General features: G+C 41.0%; 1 protein-coding gene across 1 annotated transcript in view; it reads left to right on the forward strand.

The window, feature by feature from the left end:
- LOC118815838 (disks large-associated protein 2-like) overlaps positions 1 to 23,770 on the forward strand; it is a 94,823-nt gene extending 71,053 nt beyond the window's left edge. Inside the window, exons 5-10 of the mRNA XM_036582224.1 lie at positions 11,192 to 11,538; positions 14,021 to 14,106; positions 16,375 to 16,775; positions 17,770 to 17,861; positions 18,585 to 18,738; positions 23,362 to 23,770. Of these exons, the coding sequence (XP_036438117.1) occupies positions 11,192 to 11,538; positions 14,021 to 14,106; positions 16,375 to 16,775; positions 17,770 to 17,861; positions 18,585 to 18,738; positions 23,362 to 23,579 (1,298 nt within the window). The 3' untranslated portion in view covers positions 23,580 to 23,770. The remainder of the gene's footprint in view (positions 1 to 11,191; positions 11,539 to 14,020; positions 14,107 to 16,374; positions 16,776 to 17,769; positions 17,862 to 18,584; positions 18,739 to 23,361) is intronic.
- The last annotated feature ends 828 nt before the right edge of the window (positions 23,771 to 24,598 follow it).

Here is a 24,598-nt window from a genome sequence, read left to right on the forward strand (position 1 = left end):
GCTATCAGCAGGAGCAGAAACTGTGTTGGAACTCAGATGCTTTAGTTTTGTTTGTGCATCATCATCGTGCTGCCTATCATGCTTTGCACGTTGTGGCTTTTTTTTAAGACCCAGAAAAGTCATAACATGCACCCACAAAACTTCTGTGAGTGTTATGTTCTTCTCCCTTTGCAGCACTATTGTTCAAAGTTCTGCCTGTGCCACAAACGAGTTCTTATGATGCAACAAAGCAACAGAAGCCATATGGCTCAGTATTTAATGAGTGTACAGGAATCTGTTTGAAGGAAGGCACATATGAACACTATAGGGCAGTCTAACACTGCTCGACAAAAAAAAAAAACACATCGATTTTTCATATAACTGCATATTAAATGCAGATATAAACCATCTGTAATATCATCCAATTAGCCAACATACTCCCCCTGAGTTATTCACTGGGTAAGACTAGTGAATACAGCCTCAGCAGCTGCCACTTAGATCCTCTTCCATCTGAGATACTAATTCTGTGGGGTTAGATTGCAGGGTAGGAACTCAATGGCAATAGTAATAGTTCTGTCAGCTTTTGTTATTCATGTGTTTGACGTCATGTGTCAATGCCAAGTAAAACTCCCTAAGAATGAGAGTAAGAAACCTTGTGAGGAACCAAGACACAAATGTGGACCATCCTCCTATGGTCCAGAGCTTATTCTATGCAACAATGGCCTTTGAGTAACAACACAGCATTTTTCCACCTGTATGAATAGATGGACAGTTCTTTTAATTTGAGATTTTTGCAATTAGGAACAGATTTTTAGCTTGGGATGTACTAATTATATGTCCAAAAAGCTCATTCAGTGTTTCTTCTGAAAGGAAGGGTATTAATAGTAAGTTTGTCCCCCCTTTGCTGCATTATCAGCCTCTACTCTTTTGGAAGGTGAAGTATATTTTAAAAAGAAACCTTTGATAGAAGAAGGTAAAAACACTCTTTCAATAAGTTGAGGTGGTAGTATCTAGGAGTGCCCTATGTGCTCTGTGTGTGCAGGGGCTAGGAATGTGAATTGGGGGGCCCCTTTGCTCCCATTGGGAGAGGGCCTCTCACTTTCTCCATTCTTCTCTTAGGTCCAAATAGATGAGATCATTTTAAAAAGAACCATATGTTCTGTCTCCTGTTTCAACAACAAGAACCATATATATATGCTGTTGGTCAGTCTGTTCGGGAGGGGACATTTAGAATTGGCACGGATCCTCTCCCAGGTACTCTATAGTGCTTGATATGATACTGTTTTACTATGTAATAAACCTTTTTACTGGCAACTCAGTATCGGCGGAGTTTTTCTTCACAACATCTAAACACCATCGCCACTAAATAAACAACAAAGGCTTTACACTAGATGTTGAACATTGCTGTGAGGATTTGATTGAGAATTAGTGAGGTCAGGTTCTGATGTTCGATTGTCAGTTCTGGATCACTCCAACTCACTCCAAAGGTATTGGATGGAACTCCATCACTCCAGAGAACACAGTTCCAGTGCTTCTCTATGGAGACTGTACAAACTGTGTGTGCACAATTGAATGCCTGTATCAGCAATGAGGGGCCTTAAAGTAGCTGAATTCATTTATTGCTGCTGGGACAAAATGTTGTATCTCCAAAACAGTGACTTTACAGGAAAAGGGAAAAAAAACTTTAATATAAATTTTTACAGTTAATGTAAAAGTTTTTTTCCAATTAATTTTGGGCATTTCCATTGGTAGGTTCATCATGACATGTACACATTGTACAGGGCAGCTGGTGTTTGCAAAAAAATATGTTTAAAAAGACAAACGTGGAGATAAAAGGTCCTATCAGTGAATATGTTGTTTATTAGAACTATTAATATAAGGAATGAGTTGAAAACACATTATAGACTTTTAACTGATTTGGACTTACATAGACTAAAATACTTTGGCTTTGAGTGACCCTATTCCTTAATTATGTTTATTTTGTTAAAACCGTTGATTGAATATTCCATTTTGTCACTACCAAAACAATCATAACACTACTAAAACTTTAATAATGTTTCAATAATGACTGTTTCGGTAGTGACAATTTGTTGACTAGTAGTAACAGTACATGGTTAGCAAACATAGCTTTGAACAGTTGTACATGCATAAAATCATAATGTCTTTCATTAAAACACAAAAAAAGTTTGCTTAATTTCAGAAAATACGTGTTTCGGTAGTGACAATTCTTAATGTTCCACACTGATTTTCAGACTTTGGGACAAATTTACTTCAAAATAATGGGATCCGCGGTCTCACTTCCTGGTCAAAATGCAGGGGTGTGGCTAAAAGTAAGCCCCGCCTACAGACTAAAACAATGTTTCGGTAGCGACATGAAAACGTGGGACAGCATTTTTTGAATAAAAAAGGTCTGAAAACTTAATAGTTTTTTAAAGTTATTAATTTTTAATGTGGGACAGCAGTTTGAATGAAGTCACCTAGCAAAGTATTATTTAATATTAAAATAAGAAGTGCGAAATATCAAACCTTGCGCTTCACACATACTTTCCTGTCCCATCCAGCTGGTTAACAATATTGTGCTGCCATTTCTGTCCTTCAGTGCTCGGAGAATACGCATGTAGTGAGTAAGAATCACTTGAAGAGAATTAGGACTAAAAATTTGAGATAAAAAGGAGGCAGGAGGTCAGGCTATGGGTATGAAAAGCACAGGCAACCAGATCTGACGTGAAGCACAGGTCAAAACTTCTAGGCTTATTATTCAGTTACTACAGGGATTTCAGTGCAATCTGGCTAAGCTATTCTTAGGTTACAGTAGTGTGCAATAAAACTTTGGGCCCACCTACGTGCCCTGGCCATTTAAGAAGTTAAGGGAAAAAAGTGCTTTTTTAAGCCAGCTTAAAGAAAGATATACTGTAGTCATTCAGCTTCTCATAGTACTGTTTAAAAGCGTTAACAAAAAAGTAGCCTAAACGTAAGTGAATAAGCTGTAGCATCTACTGATAACTGTGAGTGAATTGGATTCAGTCATGAATGGGCAGTGGTGTTACACTGTTATACAAGTTGCTTTTCATTTTTGGTTCTATTTTAATCTCTGCTGTGAATCATATTCTCTCTCTGTCTCTTCCTCTCCCCCTCTGTCTCTACGTGTCTTTCTTCCTTCTTCCTCTCTCTCTCTCCTCTTCATTCTGTTTCGCTCTGTGACTCATCTCACAGGTTTCTAATGGTGAACAGTTGCTATTTCTATGCTTTGGTTGACATATTGATCACTAAGAACATGTCACTGTGCACATTTGAGCAGTGAGCATGTTATAAACTTTATGAACTCTGCACTGCTGTTTTCCAAAATACAGATTCATCACAGTAAAATTGAGCTCATTTCTCCAGGACAGTTAATTTATTACTGTGCGATAAAGATAACCATAAACTAGGGCTGGCTGAAGGTCTGTGTTACTTTGGTCATTTGATTTTCGGTTCAAAAATCAGTATTGAAAACTGGAAAAATAAGTTGATTCTCACTTTTGGTTCTGTTATTATCAGTGCAAGAATCAGGAAATAGCTTCACTTTACAGTTTCACAAACTAATCAGAAAATCAAATAGCAAACAAACAAAAATGGAACAAAAAGGTCATATTTTATTAAAATTTAAAATTTCCTGTCACTTCAACCAGAAATAAACACGCTGAGTGCACGTAGGGTCACAGAAGCACAGAATATAGGCTTATTTTGCAGAATTAGATTTTTAGGTAAAAATAAAATAATTCTCCTTTTCAGTAAAATAAAGCTCTGCTGATCGTTCAACACAGTTTTAACAGTAAATGCTCTTAAATACTGGAGTTAAAGTATAACTGCTAATTCACCCTTTAACCCTGAAGGTTGGCACCCAGACTGCTGGTCACCATAGCAACACAGGGTAACAGTCTCACCTAGTTAGTAGCTAATGAAAAGGCAAAGAGAAAGATTTAAGATGAACATTGATAATTTAGAGACGAATGGACTTATTTGCATTTATAATCACTCCAGCTGCTTTCCTGATACATTTAATCTCCAATGAGAAACTGTCAAACACTAAAAAGTCGCAAGGCTGAAGTCAGCACCTTATTCGCCACCTTCTTGCTCAAATTTTCCCGTTCCACATTAAATGGTGCAGCAGTTACATTGTGGTGCTTCAGGCACCATTTAAGGTGGAACGGGAACATTCGATCAAGAAGCTGGAGAATGAGAAGCGATTTCAACTTCGTAAAAAGTTGAACATTGAGAGACATTTTACAAGAAACTGTTCTACCTTTTCCACGTACCAAGAGCCAGTTTCTGCCGCAGGGGCCTAGGCCACCAAGGGCCCCCCTGCAATCTCCCACTGCCTGTACGGCACTGCACCACTCCCCCATGCTGGACCTTGCGGGTGGTGGGCCCACATGGTCCCCCCACGTTGCCTCTTCGGGCTGAGCCCGGCCGGGTTACGTGGGCTGCCCGGCCACCAGGCGCTCGCGGAGGGACGCTACCCCCAGGCCTGGCTCCAGGGGTAGGTCCCGGTGACCCTCTCCCGGGCAGGGTACACGATGTTTTGCGTCCGTTTTTCATGGAGGTTTTTGGGCAGGGAAGACTGAGGGTTAGACCCGGTAGGCCCAAGCGAATAGTGAGGGTGTGCTGGGAACGACTGTCGGAGGCCCCTGTTCGGAATGATTTTAACTCCCACCTCCGGGAGAGCTTTTCTCATGTCCCGGAGGAGGTAGGGGACATAGAGTCTGAATGGACCCTGTTCAAAACCTCCATTGTGGAAGCTGCCAGGCGCAGCTGTGGCCAAAAGCTTGTCGGTGCCTGTCATGGCGGTAACCCAAGAACCCCCTGGTGGACACCGGTGGTGAGGGAGGCCGTCAAGCTGAAGAAAGAGGCCTTTAGGGACTGGATGGCCCGAAGGACTCCCGATTCAGCAGATAGGTACCGACATGCAAAAAAGGTGGCAGCTGCAACTGTGGCAGAAGCAAAATCCAGGGCGTGGGAGGAGTTTGGTGAGGCCATGGAAAAAGACTTTCGGTCGGCCTCGAGGAGGTTCTGGACAACTGTCCGGCGACTCAGGAGTGGTCGGGGTGACTGCGCCCAGGCTGTATTCAGCAGGGGTGGAGAAACTCTGACTTCAAATGAGGATATTGTCGGTCGGTGGAAAGAGCACTTTGAGGAACTCCTTAATCCGGGTGACATGCCTCCCTCACGGGAGTCAGGGCCAGAGGCCTCTGGCGTGTCAAGCTCCATTTCCCTGGTGGAGGTCACTGAGGTAGTTGGCAAGCTCTTCAGTGGCAAGGCACCGGGGGTGGATGAGATTCGTCCGGAGATGCTTAAGGCTCTGGATATTGTGGGGCTGTCGTGGCTGACACGCCTCTGCAATAGTGCATGGACCTCGGGAACAGTACCCTTGGACTGGCAGACCGGGGTGGTGGTCCCTATTTTCAAGAAAGGGGACCGGAGGGTGTGTGCCAACTATCGGGGTATCACACTGCTCAGCCTCCCTGGGAAAGTCTATGCCAAGGTGCTGGAAAGGAGACTTCGGCCGATAGTTGAACCTCAGATTGAGGAGGAACAATGCGGATTCCGTCCCGGCCGTGGAACAATGGACCAGCTTTTCACCCTCTCATGGATTGTTGAGGGGGCATGGGAGTTTGCCAACCCAGTCTACATGTGTTTTGTGGATTTGGAGAAGGCTTACGACCGTGTTCCCCGAGATATCTTGTGGGAGGTCCTCCGGGAGTATGGGGTGCCGGGGTTACTACTCCGGGCCATTCAATCTCTGTACGCCCGGAGTGAGAGCTGTGTTCGTATACTCGGCATTAAGTCGGACTCTTTCAGTGTTAGCGTTGGACTCCGCCAGGGTTGTGCCCTGTCTCCACTCCTGTTTGTGATATTCATGGACAGGGTGTCAAGGCGTAGCCGGGGTCAGGAGGGCATTATGTGTGGAGGCCGGAGGGTGGCGTCTCTGCTATTTGCAGATGATGTTGTTCTTTTGGCTGGATCACATGGATGCCTCCAGCGCACACTGGAGCGGTTTGCAGCTGAGTGTGAAGCGGTTGGTATGCGGATCAGCACCTCCAAGTCTGAGTCCATGGTCTTAGCCCGGAAAAGGATGGTATGCCCACTCCAGGTAGGGGGAAAGGACCTGCCCCAGGTGGAGGAGTTTAAGTATCTCGGGGTCTTGTTCACGAGTGATGGGAAGAAGGATCGTGAGATCGACCGCAGGCTGGGACAAGCGGCAGCAGTAATGCGGTCGCTGTACCGGACTGTAGTGGTGAAGAGGGAGCTGAGCCGTAAGGCGAAGCTCTCTGTTTACCGATCGGTCTACATCCCGACCCTCACCTATGGTCATGAGCTGTGGGTAATGACCGAAAGAATGAGATCGCGAATACAAGCGGCAGAAATGAGCTTTCTTCGCAGGGTGGCGGGCTACACTCTATTTGATAGGGTGAGGAGCTCGGCCATCCGGGAGGAGCTCGGAGTAGAGCCGCTACTCCTCCGCATTGAGAGGAGCCAGCTGAGGTGGTTCGGGCATCTGATCCGGATGCCCCCGGGACGCCTCCCGGTGGGGGTGTACCAGGCACGGCCTACCGGAATAAGACCCCGGGGTCGTCCTAGGACCCGCTGGAGGGATTATATCTCCAAGTTGGCCTGGGAGCGGCTTGGGGTCCCCGGGAATGAGCTGGAGGAAGTTGCGGGGGACAGGGTCACCTGGGATTCTCTGCTCTCCCAACTGCTACCGCGACCCTATCTGGATTAAGCGGTTAACGATGATGATGATGATGATGATGTTCTACCTTTGGAAAAGTTTCTTGCTGGAGATGTGAGAAATCAGCTGAGCTAACGCTTAAAGCAGAGCAAAATAAGTCTGCATTTTTGATTACATTATATTTATTAGCCTATACTATGACATTAAAACATACTGAGACATACTTACAGCCAAGATGGTAAAATGGACATAAAATGTTGTGGCTCCCAGAGTGGACTGATTTTTCTTGAAAGGACAAAATGGCTCTATTTAACGTTTGGGTTGCCGACCCCTGGTGTAGGTGCTCATGTATGTGACATGCATAGCTTTTTACGATCTGCAAAAATATAATCGATATAGGGACAGGACTTGCCATTTCAGTTGCTGATGCTATCAATCACAAGTTAAGCAGCACCAAATTCCAACTGCCAAATTTAATCTAACTCCTCTCCGTGTGCAGACACATCATGCATATGGATTCTACAGGTTACACTCATGATTTCTGTTGTTTCAGTCTGTAAATAACAGTGGATCTTTTATTTGTCCTACAGCAAACAGCACAACAGGACTTAAAGCCAAACACAGAATCTCTCAGTGATGAACTAAAGTTGCTGGTTGTTGGTACAGCAGATGAGGGACTAAATGGCTTTCAGTCATAACTATAAGAACACTATGAACACAGCAAAGCCTACAGCTCTGGAGCACTAACACACGTAATATAACACTGTTCACCTCTGACCACGTAACACTGACTATTATTTCTTCCTCCTCGTTATTGAGCAATATGACTTTCATTTCTCTTTTAATGAGATTTTGGAAACGTCATATTGGAACAGTTTACCCTCACTTGTCTCTAATTAAGTGATATCTAGCTAGGACAAATCCAGAGTGCTTAATGAACTAGGTTATAAACATGCATACACTGTTCTTCATAAAAGAAGTTGGCTGGTTATTTTTAAGATTAATTTTGGTGGAAATGTCAGCAGATGTTGCTGGGGTAGTATTTAAAACCTCCCTAAATGATACTCCCCCCTTATTTCTGGGGTGCGAGATCTGATTCAAATCAAACTGCTGACATGGCTAAGAGTGTAGGTTATACCATATAAAGCATATGTCTCGTGCAGTAGTTCTGTCCCCATATCGTTTAATGTTTTTTTGCAGATAGAACAAAGCTATGCACCTCAAATGTACAAACATCTATACAAATCATAAAATTTGTGGCAGAACAGCAGGGGATGTGTCATGATGTTATTTATGTCTTCATTTTTGATACTATCTTCTCAACCCTGACCATTTCTGTCTATCATTTTTTAACAGTGACATCTGTGTAATAAGCCTGGATTCTGTTCTTCTGTGACTGTACCTGCACTCTGCGTTAATCAATGTTTCAGTGCACATCGGCTGTGCTGGACACACATCTTACATCTATCAACATTAAGTCTGACAAGCGAGAGGGACCAATGTCAGGCGGCTAAAGCTTACATACAACAATTCAAACATAAACCTGTATAAACAGAGTACACCTACATCACTGGTTTGCTTTCACACTTAAGAATTCCATCCGAACCGTGAATCGATTGCGCAATTCCATACGTCACTTTTCTGCGGGCAGGTGTGCAGAATGGTCAGCACTAACTTTATCTTTTTGTTGCTTTTTATTATTTTTTTAAGTTTTCACCAGAGCTCACAGGAAGTTAACCCCAGACCACTGATTTTACTAGGACTAGAGATGGGTTCTCTGATCCGCTCCTGGGCTTGAAAATAGTTTTCACACTTGACCAAACATACCAAACTCGCAGAGTAAGCGTTCCTGGGTCCAGAAAAAAACTGTAGTGTGAAAACACCCATTGTTAGAGATGTCTCATGCTTTGTATGTCAATATTAAAACAAATATATATTTTAACATGAATAATAATGTCATATATATTAAGTGTAAGGATTTAAGTTTGTTGCCTTATACAGTGGCATTTTTTCTGTCTGCATGTTGCTTGAAATATTTTAGTAAAATACCCCAATAACAATAATAATAATGATGACAATTAAGAAAAAGTAAGGACTGTTAATAATCCTTATGGCATAAGTCAGTTATATATATTATTATACAGCGCTCAGTTCCAGTTTACAACTCTAATTAACTGCCGTGTATTAACTGATATCAAACAGCTCATCTAGATACTTTTTTCTATAACCGTCCTGTGACCCCCAGACTTTTCTTGCTAAAAGTGGGGAGGAAATGTTCCACCTGAGCCCCCCCTGAATTTGCGTCAGTGCGTAAGATGGTCTGTGGTAGTTTCAGAGCAGCTTGTGCGCTGTACTAACGGTGTAAGGAGGAGACTCTTCTCTGATACAGCCATAAAAACTTGTGGTTGTGATTTTGTCGCAATAAACAGATCTGCTGTTTGTGCTGTCAAGTATTCAACTCACTGTAAAACTGTTTCATTAGAAAAGAAGATGAGAAATAGAGCTGATATTACCACCTGAAGTGAGGAGTCAGAGCCTCCATGGTAGACTAATCTCTTAGCGCAAATTTTACGCTGAGTATTTTTCTTATCATCTGACAATTTATCGTGCTCCCACATGTGACTTTATTTTTTTAAACTTCAGTGGCTGCATGGAAAGCAGTTTGTAGTGCTCTGAGCTGAGTTAATGGCATTTACTTATTATTATATAGTACACACTTAACAAAGATGGTTCTTCAAGGGTTCTTTAGTAAAGAAAGTGGTTCTGTGTAGAACCATGAACACTCAAAGAACGCTTTGATTAAACGGTTCTTCAAATTGATAGAGAATGTGCTGTAGATGTAGATGCTATACAGAACCCTTCTCAAAAGTCAATCATATTTTTATGCAGTGCTCAGTTATAGTTTAAAACTCTAATTAACTGTTATTTAATAATTGATATCAAACAGCTTATCATGCACTTTCTACGGTAGCCGACAAGACACTAGAGACAGATGTAGAGAAGACCACGGACACTCGGACAATCACATCCCAAATTCATGGTTAACCTGGCTGGCTAGTTTGCTATCTGACATGTCATAGCTGTCCTGTGGTAGTTAATCTAGTGTTACTAGTTCTACAGCTTCCCATTATGATACAGTGATAGTAGTAATCTGTTAAAATAAAAGTTAACTTACTTTTACTGGTATATGTTTGTGCTGCATAGAATTTTAAAGTCTGAATGGCTCTGTCCTCTCTGAGTGTCCTCCGGAAACATATTCGTTGTGTTGTGACTGGCTGATGAGCTTTTCTGAAGTTGTATGTGTTTTCTGTGTTTGCAGGGCGATTGTGAAATGTAGTGTCGGTGTCGTCATTCTGATGAAAATGCTTTCTGAGTTTGCAGAGTGTCTACGAATTTGCAGCGTGTTTGTAAAATGCAGCGCCCATGTTGTCATTTTGATTAAAGTGTTTTCTGAGTTTGCAGCTTGTTTTTTATTTGCAGTTTGTTGGGTCTTCTCAGCCACTGTGATTTTCTTTAATAAAGAACCCTTAAAAAACACATTCTTTAAGAATGTATAATTTGTTTACTTTTATAACATTTTCTACGTAGTAGCAATAAACAGTAACTTTTTAAAATTGAATATGCTTCTTAACATTTTATTAATTTGCCGTGATTGTCATGAATTAACAATGTTCGAAGCAAAGAGCTTTTACATTTCGCTGTTGTCGGAACAAAACCTTGTATCTCCAAAATGATAACTTTACAGGAGAAGGAAAAAACATACTTTTAATGTAAATCAATAGAACCAGACTTTTTTCCAAGTCATTCTGGCCCATTTCTTTTGGTCCATTCATCAGGAAATTTACACACAATGTTAAGAGCAACAGGCATTTTCAAATTATGTCAAGAACTAAAAAAACTACAAAAAAAGGAGATACAAGGTTTTGTTCCAACAGCAGTAATTTACCACATATATGATTTTGTTCTGAAGGAAACTACAGACATTATACTGAAACTGTCAGCAAACATCTGTGAGGGAGCCCAGTGATGTGGCAGTGAAGAGGCCTTTATGATAGCAGGAGAAACATAAATCAACTCTGTGTATTGAAGGCTACTTCCAGTTGCGCAAATTTCTTTGAAGCCTTCCTCTGAAGAGCGTGTGTCTCTCATTAAAACTTATTTCACTGTAGACACCATCTGGGTGGATTATCATCATATTCTCATTTACACTTGAAAGGAACTATACTTCCCTCAAAACCCCCGAACTACCTGGAAGACAAGCTGTTTAACTGCTGCAGCATTGTAGGACATGGCTTGAGGCTGTGAACAACACAACGTCTTTCTCACACTGTACAGGCGCACTTCCCCTGCATTTTACATAATCCCTCATTACACTTCCAGCCCATTCACCTCAACTCTGCCTTATTATCCTGCTTATATGATCCTTTCGCTTCCTCGTTATGAGACTCTTACAGTGTCATAATCATGTGGCTCTTTGTCCTGTGCCCTCTTTATGTCTAGAAGCAACGGTGACTTATGCGCCTGACTATAAGAAGACGCCTCCTCCCGTGCCACCCCGCAGTACCACCAAGCCCATCATCTCAGTAACGGCTCAGAGCAGCACAGAGTCCACGCAGGACGCTTATCATGAGGGACGCCTGCCCCGAGGCGGGCTTTGGACCACGGACAGCCTGGGCAGGGCCATCTACACATCCACCGACAGCCTGGACAGCGCCAAGGCCGTCACACTGGCCATGGAGACCAAGCGGCTCACGGGCAGCCACACTTCGGTGCAGACCTGCGACAAGGCCATCCTGGTGTCCAAAGCGGAGGAATACCTCAAGACCCCGCGCTCCTCCATTGGAATTCAGGTAACCTCATTTCACCTCCGTTTATTTATAACCCAGCTGCTCGCTCGCCCACTCCCGCACAAGAGCCTGGAGCAGCCAGGAGCATACAAATAGAGAGTGAGTCACCCGCCGAGCCAGTGCATTGTGGGAGTCATAAATTGGGATCGGAGTCGTGATGCAGTGGAGCCGAGGACAGGCTGCCAGAATGACCCGCGCCGAGCCTGAACTACAAGGATTAATGATGCTAATGTGCTATAGACGTCCACTCCCACTGAGGCCACACCAGCTGCTCCACTGCCTGCAACACCAACACAGCTCACATTTATCAGAATGACTAACAAAGTCATTAGTGAGGAATGTTAGCGCAGGGGCCACTATCAGCACAGTTTTGCAATAGATTAGCAATATGATAATCGATTTACAGCTTTTTTCTTTCTTATGTGTTGCAAAAACACTCTTAGCAATTCTCTTCTATTTGTACTGTGTGCATGATTAAATAATCTCATAACATTGGATACAAATGAAAAAATGTGACCAAGACACTCTGTTTTTTCTGCACAGATCCAGCAGGGGTAATCGTAACATTAATCTGCTCCATCCTCCCTCTTCAGACTCATCCCTCTCAGCATTGCCATTCACATATTTATCTCTGATTGGTATGGTTTCTTTCAAAGCAGTAATGGTTTCTGGTACTGAACACAGTTATGTTTGAGTAATATTAATTAGATTATTCTACTGAACTTATTATTTATTTCAACAAACAATAAATATGAACTGGCCATGAATAATTGGAGTTTGAAAAAGAAAACGTTATCCTGATTATCATCCACAAGGGTGAGCTATTAGCACTTGAGTCACCTTTGTAACTATCATTGAAAGAGAGGAAACTGGCATGAGCCCACACCAGCAGGATCTCTCATGCATGTATCATTGCAGTCGCAAATTTAAGTAACGTATATGAGGACAAAAAAATAACTACCCTAAATATGACCTACGTAAGCTGGCAGAATACTTTAAATGGACAAGATGCTTTGAAATATTAACTGGCTTATCTGAAACAGCGACTCAACGCACTTCTAAATGTTTTCAACACAGATGTATGGAAACAACACTTCAAGGCATTTAAGTCATGTCTTTTTGGCAAATGAGACTTTGTTCCTTTATTTATACACCCATATTAACTCCTGAACTATAGTTACGATATGAGTATTACATAGTCTTTTAAACATCTTTTAGAATACTTTAACTAAGACCATTTTTTGCCCATTCCATATTTAAGTATCTCTAAATCTTATTAAAAATTGACCTTTACAAGTGAGAAGTTTAGAAGTATGAAGATTTGAATATGGATGAACGAATTTGCTGTGAAATTATTCTTAAACTGCACTGGAACATTTCCTTCACCTGAATGTATCTTATAAATGAAAACACATATTTGAAAAATGCCATAAATAGTAAGAATCTGAAGTTTCTGAAATAAAGGAGCGGGTGACAGATATAAATCTGATTAAGTGGGAACCAAAATTTTGTGGAGAGTAGAGGAAAAGGTGCTTGCTCAGACTGTATTACAATATGAAAGATAAGCTTGAATTAGAAGAATGAAGAGTAAAAAGACAATTTGTGCTGACCAGATGACCAACCCTCCTCGTTATACCAGTAGATATATGTATTTTTCTGCTAACCCAGTTTAGTTGTTCTCTCCAACTCAGACTCCCATCGAAGGTAATTCCCAAAAATTGTATAGTAGACACCTGAGGCATCTCCACAGACTCAATTGTAACTGAGGATAACACATGCTTCCCCCCAAACATGTGAAGCCAGCCAGAGGATCTTAGAACTGCAGCTAATGCAATGTTATCGGACAGCTCAACGTACTTGGAGGAGAACGCTAACTGACAATTGTGTTATGTTCGCTAACAGAAGCCTGCATTGACTAGCTTTGTGCTGAGTAGTTGGGGAGATGGAGGATTATCCTACCTACCCATAAAAAGCAAACCCAATTTTTGCTTTTTTGGACTCTTGGTCACGGATAGCTGTGGCATCGGTGGGGATTGAACTTATGATCTTCCAATGATGGGGCCGACACTTAGAAAGAGAGCTGGACATGTCTTAGATGTCATAATTCTACAGTTAAATCATTAATGTCATCTTAAATCTGCAGTTTTTCCTCATTTAGAGCATTTTAACACAGAGCCTTCTGTTAACTGGCAGAAAGACAGTTGGAGAACGTTGGGTGTGTGAAGGATATGTATGAGCAGTGCAGTGTGTGTGGAGGATGGTGTGTGTGTGTTAAGGTTTGTGCCTGAAGCAGCTGCAGCCGTTCTCTCAGGATCAGTGAGTTTTAGCACACTTCCAGCCGCACATCCATCACCCATCCCTTCCCCACCCTGACCTCCATACGCTAGCAGCTCTTCTGGCGCCGGGGGGAGCTGTCGTCTGCTGACAGGCTGAACCAGTTCAAACGGTTGTTTACCTTTGTTGAATATATTTCTCCCCTTTCCAGGTGGAAGCAGCCACAGACTCAGAGCCAGAGAGCAGAGGTCTGCCGCAGTATCAGTCAGTGGGGATCCAGGTAGAGGACGAGAAACGGTAAGTGCTGCGTTGTGTGTCCAAGACCCTTATTATTAATACTTAGTTTTAAATTTATTTTTATTCATTCTTCTCCCAGTGTTCTCCCAGTCTTCTCCCACCCACTGTCTCCCCTGTCACATTATAGCTACCAGTCTATGAAAGGGAGGGATAACATGTGCCTTCTTCCATGACCCCGCTTTCAAGCAGCATACAGAACTATCAGAAACGACTTTTCATTTATTTAATTTCCAGTCAAAATGGCCATTAAGTACAAATTACTCATTTTTCAGCATTAGGAAAAAAAGGAAACATATTTAACAGAAGCCTCAACAACTGAATGAAATATGAGTGTTTTCAGTGTTTAGTGTGTCACTCTTTACCTTTATTACAGCTTCCACTCTTCAGGAGACTCACTTTCAGTTTCTCAAAGAATCTGCAGACACACCTCCAAAGTTCAGTCTTAGAAGCTGGTTGATCATTTTCTGAAGTAATCAAACACATTCAGTGGTGTTGAGGCCTGGACTCTGGGGTGGTCAGTCCATTGTTCAGCTTCTTTGTTTGATGTGTCCGTCTCCTTTTCTCAGTGAGGTTCTTCTTGACAGCTACACATCCTTTCAGACCCATAGCGCTGAGTCGTCTTCTCTCAGTGGAAGGATGGACAGAAACACCTGTGGATGTTTTCAGATCTGAAGCAGCTTGATTTTCTCCTCTCTCTCAAAGATGAAAGCTTTAAGTGCTGTTTATCTGATGGGGACAGTTTTGGTGTCTACCAGGTCTTCCAGGTGGTTGTTAGGAGTCTCATTTTCTCTGTAGCTTTTACACTCCAATTTTGGAAACTTAAGTTTATTCTTTTTTTCTTTGACCTTCCCCTTCCTTATGTAAGTAGATTATTTTGTATCTAATCTTTTCAGAAATATCTCCTGAAATATGATTGAGTTGTACTTAGTGGCCGTTTTTACTGGAAATTAAATCATGAAGGATGGTTTTTTGCTGTCCTCATTTTGAACTGACAAACAGAGAGCCACTATTCCCATCGAGTGACAGCACAGTCAGTCATGCTGTTATGGAACTCAACCTTCTTTGGCAGTAGTTCCACCGTGGAGCCCGGCTTTATTCCTTAAGAGATTACATAATACAATATTTAGTAAGTCAGGGACCATTTTAAGTGTTGTTCTGTTAAAAAGTGTGAAAATACTACCATCACAGACTCTTCAGCTCAACACCCAAACCTGCATTTAGAGTCAGTTTTAGTGTTCTGTAATTGGCATAGATATTTCTCTTAGTTGTTAGCTGATAAATATAAATGTAATGTTTCAAAAGAAGCAATTAGCCAGGTAGTATTATGGGCTGCTGAATGTAGGCTCAAAGAGTAAAAAGGTTATTCAGCTTATTGAGGCATTTTTTTGGAAAATGAATGTGGAGGAAATACTGGTGCACAGTCAAAATCAGCTAAGACTGAAATTGGCAATTGGATAATTTGTTATTTTGATTCTGCCAGATCTGATGCAGTTTTATGATGTAAATAAAGTGAGGCAGGTAAGAGCACTCGCGCTGTATTTGAATTCTGCTGCTACACCTGAACCAAAACGGTAGAATAATAATTGTACATGACTCAGTGTGCGGAATGGTCAGTCGCCTATTATTTTGAATGTAGCACTTGAATGATTCCTGTTATTTAAACAGGCAGCTGACTTTTTGTGTAAGAATTTAAAATGACTTGGGCTAATAGAAAGCACTGGAATTGTGCTTGTGTGTTTTATCTGTTCATGTAGCCACACAATGTAGCCCACAAAGAAATGGCTAATAAAATCAGCCAGTTTGGCTGTAAAAAATATGGAATCAGCCATAAACGTTCATGAATTTTACATCTGTAGCAGAGGTGGGTAGTTCAGGTCCAGAAGTTAAAAAATCCTCCCCAGGGTTTTGTTTCAACTGCCTGGATGCTTCTACTGCTGACTTGAGCTAACTAGAGAAAGTAGGCAGCTGGAACAAAATCCTGGGGAGGATTTTTACTTTCAAGACCTTTCAGAACTACCCACCTGTGATTTCTAGTGTTAAATGTTGTTGCAGGATATTAAGAACATCTTAGAAAATGTGCGAGTTTTTAATAATATTATGTTTTATAGTGTTATTATTAATGTTATTGTTAATGATCATGTTTTGTTAATTTATATGAGTAGTGTTAGTGTTTTAACAGTGTAATTCACTAGAAATCTAGTTGTGTCTTCGGTGGTTTTAATATATTATCAGTATCTTGTAACAAACTCCCTTTGCGCGTGTTTTCAGGCACGGCCGATTCAAGCGCTCCAACAGCGTGACGACGGCAGTGCAGGCAGACATGGAGCTGGAGGGCTTCCCCTCGATGGAGGATAAAAGTCTGCAGTTTGGGGGCTTCCAGCGGCACTCTGAGCCCAGCACCCCCACGCAGTATGGTGCTGTCCGCACTGTGCGCACACAGGGTCTCTTCAGCTACCGTGAGGACTACCGGCCCAGTGGGCCGCCCAGCCCTCAGCCTGAACCCTGGCTGGTGGAGCCCTCACTGGAGGAGGCCGAGACGGGCCGCGTGTCGCCGCTGCGCCGTGACGGCAGCTGGTACATGCAGCTTCTCCACAATGAGACCAAACGCATGGAGGGCTGGTGTAAGGAGATGGAGCGCGAGGCCGAGGAGCACGACCTGTCTGAGGAGAGTGAGTGTTCTGAGGGGTCATCAGATCAGGCATTGCGCGCACACATTCAAGATAGGCGCATACTGCTCCCTAGAAACCCTGAGCTATATTTACAGCGTTTTTATGCTGCCTTGTAATCTGGATGTAGGGAAGGTTCCCTGAAGTACACTATTTGTCCAGAAGTTTGTAGACAGCTGTTCATGAAATGAAGGGGGTCAACAGGGAGTTTATCCACCTTTGCTGCAGTAACAGCCTCTACTCTTCTGGGAAGGCTTTACACTAGATGTTGAACATTGCTGTGAGGAGTTGATTGAACATTAGTAAGGTCAGGTACTGATGTTGGATGGTCAGTTCTGGATCACTCCAACTCATCCCGAAGGTATTGGATGGAGCTCCATCACTCCAGAGAACACAGTTCCACTGTTCTACAGCCCAATGCTGGCACTACTTCTGGACAGGTAGTGTAGTATCAACACTTCCCAAGAAGGTTTTTTAATAATACACATACATAATAATATGCTTGTAATAAATATACAAAAGATCATTTGTTATATGTTTTATCACTTTGTATTTTGTTGACATTGAGTAAGTTTTCAGAAGTCTTCACAGAGGAAAATCTCATTATCCCTTACCATGAGCTGAACAATAAAAATAATTACCTGTATCTAAATTTAGAGAAATGGACAAATTTGAATAAAAGACTAAATATTAAATATTTATTCAGCTAAATTATTAAAAGCATGCTTATTTACACTTTGAGCAGAGAATCAAAAGTGGTTTGTTTAATCATGAAGTATTCATGGATTTGCATTAAATAAAGAGGAGAGTGAGTGTTCAAAGACACTCACAGACACACATACACACTGCACTCCAGAGAGCCAGTGAACAACAAGAACAATTGAGAGTGTCTAAACTGGGCAAAAATGAAGTTACAGTATGTAAATGAAATGAGTAAAACAGTTAAAAATGTCCGCTAACATTCTTTTCCCTCGTCTATTTGTCATTGTGCCTTCAGTTTTAGGAAAGATCCGGAGTGCTGTGGGCAGCGCACAACTTCTCATGTCCCAGAAATTCCAGCAGTTCTATTGGCTGTGTCAGCAAAATCTGGTAAGTCCACTCTTATATAATACAGTGATAATAAAACTATTTAATTTAGCATTCTTTGCTAGATTTTTCTAGTCAAATGTCACATTACTAAAAAACGGTTTTAGTGCAGTGCTATCTGGGGAGAATTAATGCAGCTAATAACATGAAAGTGAGGGCTGTGAAATGACAGGCGTTAAGGGAATACTTCACCCAGAAATGCTAACGTGGATAAAAGACCCCTACCAGTTTTCATTCCATTAGTGATGCTGGGATTTTTTGACGTATAATGTTTAATTTTCTTTATTGTTACAGAACATGTACTATTTTGTATTTTAGACATATAAAAATGATAATGTAAAACTAATTGTAACGTGTAATAATGGTAATACATTTTATTTTCTCTGATTCAGTGAGGCTGATTTATTTTGTGGAAATTATAACACTGCTATAATTATACTGAAATAGAGTTGCCTTTGGCTGAATCGTGTTAGTAGTGGTAATAGTGCAGGTAGGTCTGTCAGAAAAAGATGACAGGATTCCCAAAGTGAAATAAGGTGGTGACCCCTAGTGGTGCCTCATTCAGTCTACCAGCTTGGTATTATTTTGTAGTGCCACTTATCTAGAACATGTTTTGCATTCTGTGTAAAAATAGTGAAATAGAAAAGTGATCTTTTATTTCTAACAAGATTTATCATCTGTTTAACAAAGGTATGCATTTTGATTTTGTTTTTTTTCCCCCTGCAGGACCCTAGTGCTATGCCCAGGCCCACCTCTCAGGATCTGGCCGGATTCTGGGACCTTCTACAGCTCTCCATCGATGACGTCACTGCCAAGTTCGATGAGCTGCAGCAGATTAAGAGCAATGATTGGAGGCTTGTGGAGCGTCCAGAGGAGAAGGCAAGTTACTAAAATTCCATCTAGTGATCCCTATCATTCCATCTCTGCTACCTTCGTCTCTTTTATGACTTCAGTGATTAATAAGATCAGTAAACAGATTTGCAGTGAATCAGCTCCTTATTTCCTCCATCTTTTTACTCACAGTGAGTATATAGTAGTTTACAATGCTCAGGATGTACACTCAGGTCCATAAGTGGCACAATTTTTGTACACCACCGTAGTGGATTTGAAATAAAACCGTCAGGATGTGATTTACATGTAGATTTTCAGCTTTAATTCAAGGGCTTTAATAAAAATATTGTATCAACTCTTTAGGAATTACAGCCATTTTTTACATTTTCACAGGCTCAAAAGTAATTGAACAAGCATAATTATAAATACAAAGACTGTTTTTAAGTGGTCAACCATCAGCAAGGACAGTTCTGAGGGAGAATCTCTCTTCCCCCCAAACAGAGACCAGCAGCAAATCACGGCCATTGTTTGGTCAGCCCCTCTTAAATATTTCATGGCTGTTATTCATGGATATAAACAGAGCACCATTAAAGCTGAGTGGCACTAAAATGATGTCCCTAAAAGTCAACAAATTCATCTTTAATGATTTGCTAATATTTATCCGCTCCTTTTTATTTACAAGCATGAAATGGACCTATTGTGTCCATCAGCTTGTTCAGTCACATTGTACTGGCTACCAGCTTCTGTGGTGAAAATCTGGATTAACCGGTCAGAATTGTATGTCGTTTCTGTGAAAGTAATTTGGTTTGGAATCTAGTCAGCTAGCAAGACAGCGGTAGAAGGTTGGCTGCATACATTTTAAAACCTGCTGTCATAAAGCTGGGGGCTAAGCCTTTATTAAGGGGGTCTGGGGACAAGCTCCCCTAGGATGATGTTTTTAAACGGCCCCAAAATGCCTGTTCATTATGAACTTTTAGAGTAACAACAGGCAAAAAATGTATCCAAAAGTGGCCAATTTGGTCAAGTTGGCACACAGAAGATCTGTTTCTTTATACTGTGTTAAGTGTGGATCTATAGATTGTCGGTGTCCAAAAGAAGTATCTCCATTTTTTTGAGCTCAACAGCCGTCCTTTTCACATTATATGAAAAATTCATGATGATTGTACCAACAAAACTGGCCAAAAATTGCTTCTAAAAAAGGTCTTTACATTAACTTACACCGAAAGTAAAAAAGGTTTTCACCCTCTCCTGTAAAGGTTACCATTTTGGAGATACTTCTTTTTCTTTGAACAGCAATGAAGTAGAAGATAGATAATACCTATTAATAAAATAAAGATAAGCTGCAGCTCCTAAATATGTTATTCAAACACATTATTAGATTATAGATTAAAGATTGGCTCAGTCTCAGTTTGTGCATGATTTTGTTCTGTAGTTGCGCTTAAATATTAAACAGTCTAGATGCTCACATTAACAATAAACAGCACAAAAAATATATATTTCTAAATTTAGTCTCACAAATGAGGATATATAAAAAAAAAACATTTCTATAAATTCAGTATTAATTGTAACTGAAAGCTTAAACAGCACTCATGCATATTCTTCTTGATCACTGACCTTCATTAGACCTACTTCTTCAGCTCTGTAAATCTCCTTCAGCTTCTTTCTCTCCCTCTCCCTGCCTGGCTTTAGTAATGTGTAATTTTTATTAAACTCAGATTTACAACTCAGGATCAATGAGTTCTTTTTTGTTTGTTTGAACTGGCAAAAATCTTCTCATCTGACTGGCCTTCTAAGAGCTGCCATGTATTAATGACCCTCGACAGATTGAGTAATTCAGGGATATAAAACTTTGTTTACAACACAACACCACTGTCAGCTATATACAGTAAAAACAATATATAGCTAATACTGGTGTGATTATTTGTAAATACTTTACAGAAATATGAAAACAAATAATTTGTTAAATTTGCTTAACATTTTTTAAATAGTTGGACCTCAGTGAGCTAATGTTTATGCTTAATGGCCTATCCCCTTTTCTTTATCTTACGGGAACTTTAAAGTTAGCTAGCTAACAAGCAACTGTCTTTATTCACACCTCATTCTAAATCCATAGGCATTAATATGGAGTTGGTCCCCCTTTCCAGCTATAACAGCTTCTACTCTTCTGGGAGGCTTTCTACAAGATTTTAGAGAGTGTTTGTGGGATTTTTTGCCCATTCATCCAGAAAAGCATTTGTGAGGTCAGACACTGATGTTGGACAAGAGGGCCTGGCTCACAGTCATGTTCTAGTTGTTTGGGTGTTTGACGGGGTTGAGGTCAGGGCTCTTTGAGGGCCAGTCAAGTTCTTCCACACCAGACTCACCCAGCCATGCCTTTACTGACCTTGCTTTGTGCACTGGGGCTCAGTCATGCTGGAATAGAAAAGGGTCTTCCTCAAACTGTTCCCACAAAGTTGAAAGCATACAATTGTCCAAAATTTCTTGATATGCTGAAGCATTAAGATTTCCCTTCAGAGGAGCTAAGCGTTCTTGGCCAACCCCTGAAAAACAACCCCATAGCATTATCCCTCCTCCACCAAACTTTACAGTTGGCACAATGCATTCAGGAAGGTAATGTTCTCCTGGCATTCGTCACTCCATAGAACTCATTTCCACTGCTCCAGAGTCCAGCGGCGGCAGCTTTACACCACTCCAGCTAATGCTTGGCATTGTGCTTGCTGATGTAAGGCTTGCATGCAGCTGCTCAGCCATGAAAACCCATGCCATGAAGCTCCCTGTGCAGGTTTTGTGCTAATGTTAATGCCAGAGGAGGTTTAAACTCTGCAGTAATTGAGTCAGCAGAGAGTTGGCGACCTTTATGCACTGTGCGCCTCAGCACTCGCCGAACCGCTCTGTACCTTTACAGTCAAACTGAATGAAGCACCTGAATTCGATGATTAAGAGATGTGTCCCAATACTTTTGTCCATATAGTGCATATACTGATTGAGCCTGTGTATTATAAATATTAAATAAGGCCTTTTATTTTTTATGTTTATGTTATTTTGTTTATTTTGTTATTATGTTTGTTTATTTTGTTTGATCTAAAATCATGTCACAACATCAGCAGTTGACCAACTGACATTACTTTGTGGTTAGTAAATCTCTGGTAGCACTGCTGAGGCAGTGGTGGATTAGAGCAGCAGCAGCACCTCCCACAATTCAAGCCCTGCCATCCCAGAATATTGTAAATTTGGAGACACCATGGCACAAATAAATAATGAATAATAAATGCAAAGTACTGTCGATGGCTTGAACTCACAATGCACATTTATTTTGCGGAGTCCAAATAGCGGAACTGAGAGAGAAAGAGAGAGAGAGACAGACAGACAGACAGACACTTTATTGTTCCCGAAGGAAATTTAGTGATATGTGGAGCACGCCTCTTTCATACATGAAAATGACACACACCTTCAATGTATTCTAAACGTACAATATCAAAATCCTATCAAATCTGTAAATGAGTTTTTTTGGAACAGGTCTAATGCAGACAGAGCCTTCTAATCCTAAGAACTCACTTTCTGCTTTTTTTCCAGGAACACAAACAGTTTACTGGTAAATTATTTTAAAACATAAAGGTACTTTAATGCTTTCTATGACATTTTTATGAGACTTATTTTTATTATTCACCTAGTTTAGGTGAAAACCATTAGTTTAAGTGCCCTTTAGTTCAGACAGCAACCAGCTACTGTAATAAATAAAGAACAGATGGATAAATGAATAAAATTAATGTTTATGTTGTAATTAACTGTAATTGTTTTCTAGATAAAAAGTCCAAAAATGCAAACAACTTAAAAACACCTCACATAATGTCAAGATGTTGTCACAGAATAGGAATGTAAATAACTCAGTTTTGACTAAAATGTCAGATAGAACCTTCTAATAATAATAGAACCTTATAATAATTCCAAGGGGATGATTTAGGGGGAGCTAAAACTGGCCGAGCAACGCTCCTGTTTATATGGCTGACAGTAGAACGTCCATTAAATAAATAAATGACAAATTCCACCCCTGACTGCAACTGCTTTTTCTCTGCTACAAAATTGCTACCATCTGGCATCCAACCAAAAAAGATGAGTGTGTCAAATTTATCCATTTAGAAGAACAGACATCACAGTTATAAGCGTATATTTTTTATTTAGTATTTTCTCACCTCTCCTGAAAATTCCTGGCTACATCACTAAAGTACAAAAACAAACTTGCTTACACAAACACAGAAATGCAGCAATATGTGAATGTCCAGTATCTACCGCCCAATACATTAACATTTATAAAATGTAGAACTGATTGGACTATCCATCTGCTTAGATCAGCATTACACATAAATATAACATTTATTTCTTATTTGTATTTAGAGTTACAAATGCAATAAAATAAGTAAAAAAGCAGATATTTTAGTACAGTAGCCCAGCATTACCTGAAAATACTGCTCTTCTGGGGAACAGTAAACATACATAATCAAATATCAATTTGAAATATGAGTCAATGTTTTTTTTAAGCAGATATTTGCTGATACTGATATGATTCCGATATCATCATGCATTCCTACGAATGTTTTTATGATAATACACTATTTTTTTTTATTCCTTCCCTGGGGGCTCTCTCAGTTCTCTCTCTCACTGTGGTTTCTTTCTCAGGAGAGGAAGTGGCCTCCTCCCATGCCAAAGAGGCCCCCTAAAGGTCGTGGGGCGGTGATGCGCGAGCGCTCTCTGGACCTGCAGGACCGGCAGAGGCAGGAGGCCCGCCGCAGGCTGATGGCCGCCAAGCGGGCCGCATCTTTCCGCCAGAACTCAGCCACAGAGCGGGCAGACAGTATAGAGATCTACATCCCAGAGGCCCAGACACGTCTATGAAACCCACACTCGTCCATCCAGCCGCGCCATCCTCTCACCTGTGTGTGCTGCTATTACAGAAACCATTCACACAGTCCTGCCCCCACTGTTTATTCATGTTTAAATGCTTTCTTCTGCTCTCTCAATGCACATACAGCTAGCAATCCATTATTGCGACCTCCGCAGCGGTCTCGAAGGCGGCCCCCTTGTTGATTGAGATTTTGTTGCCCTTCATGGAGGAAAAAAGACAGATGGAAGTGGGCCATGGTGGACTGTGCATGATGTGACTAGAACACATTCAGGGTGAGTCACAAAGAGCAATTTTTTAGCTCATCTGCAGTATGTGGCCACAGATAAAGCTTCTCTCGGAAGGTAACCTCTAAGGTTTTGGAGGTGGTACTCGCGCTGGCGAAATTCTAAAAAGGCGCTCGGTTGGAAACGGAAATGGACAGTTGAGTTGAGTTTAGTGAGGTAAACTTTTACATGAATCATCTCAATTTGAAAAGATACACTATTTATCCTTTTACAAACAGTAGACTCTACATGCTAGATAGAAAAGAGAATATATTGATATTTTATATTATATTATATTATACAATGCATTTTTGCACCTCAAATGATTCCTGTTTGTATTTCCAAGGGAAATGTTGATGTTGACACACACATGATAATGTTGCAGTTGAATTGCAAAGAGCGCTACTGAGATTGCTTCTAAAGGCCACACCGGTTTACCCCTCCCATTTCAAAAAGGATCCTCTCTATAGTCATGTAGAACCAACTTCATACTCGCCGACTCATTCAGCGACAAAACCAGAAGAGATATTTTTTGTTTCGTTTTAGCTTACATCATATACAGTGCTAATCAGCGTTTGGCACACCAATCTTCCTCAAGGTCTTACCACTTCTAACGCAGTCTGGGACATGCAGGTGCAAAAGACACTTTAATAGTATTCAATTACTGTATATGGTGCTGCTTTATACTCTTAAATAAAGTCCCTCACCTAGCCCTTATGTGCACAACACCATAATCCATCTATGGG

The sequence above is a fragment of the Colossoma macropomum genome, unplaced genomic scaffold, assembly GCF_904425465.1.
Source record: "Colossoma macropomum unplaced genomic scaffold, Colossoma_macropomum, whole genome shotgun sequence".
NCBI lineage: Eukaryota > Metazoa > Chordata > Actinopteri > Characiformes > Serrasalmidae > Colossoma > Colossoma macropomum.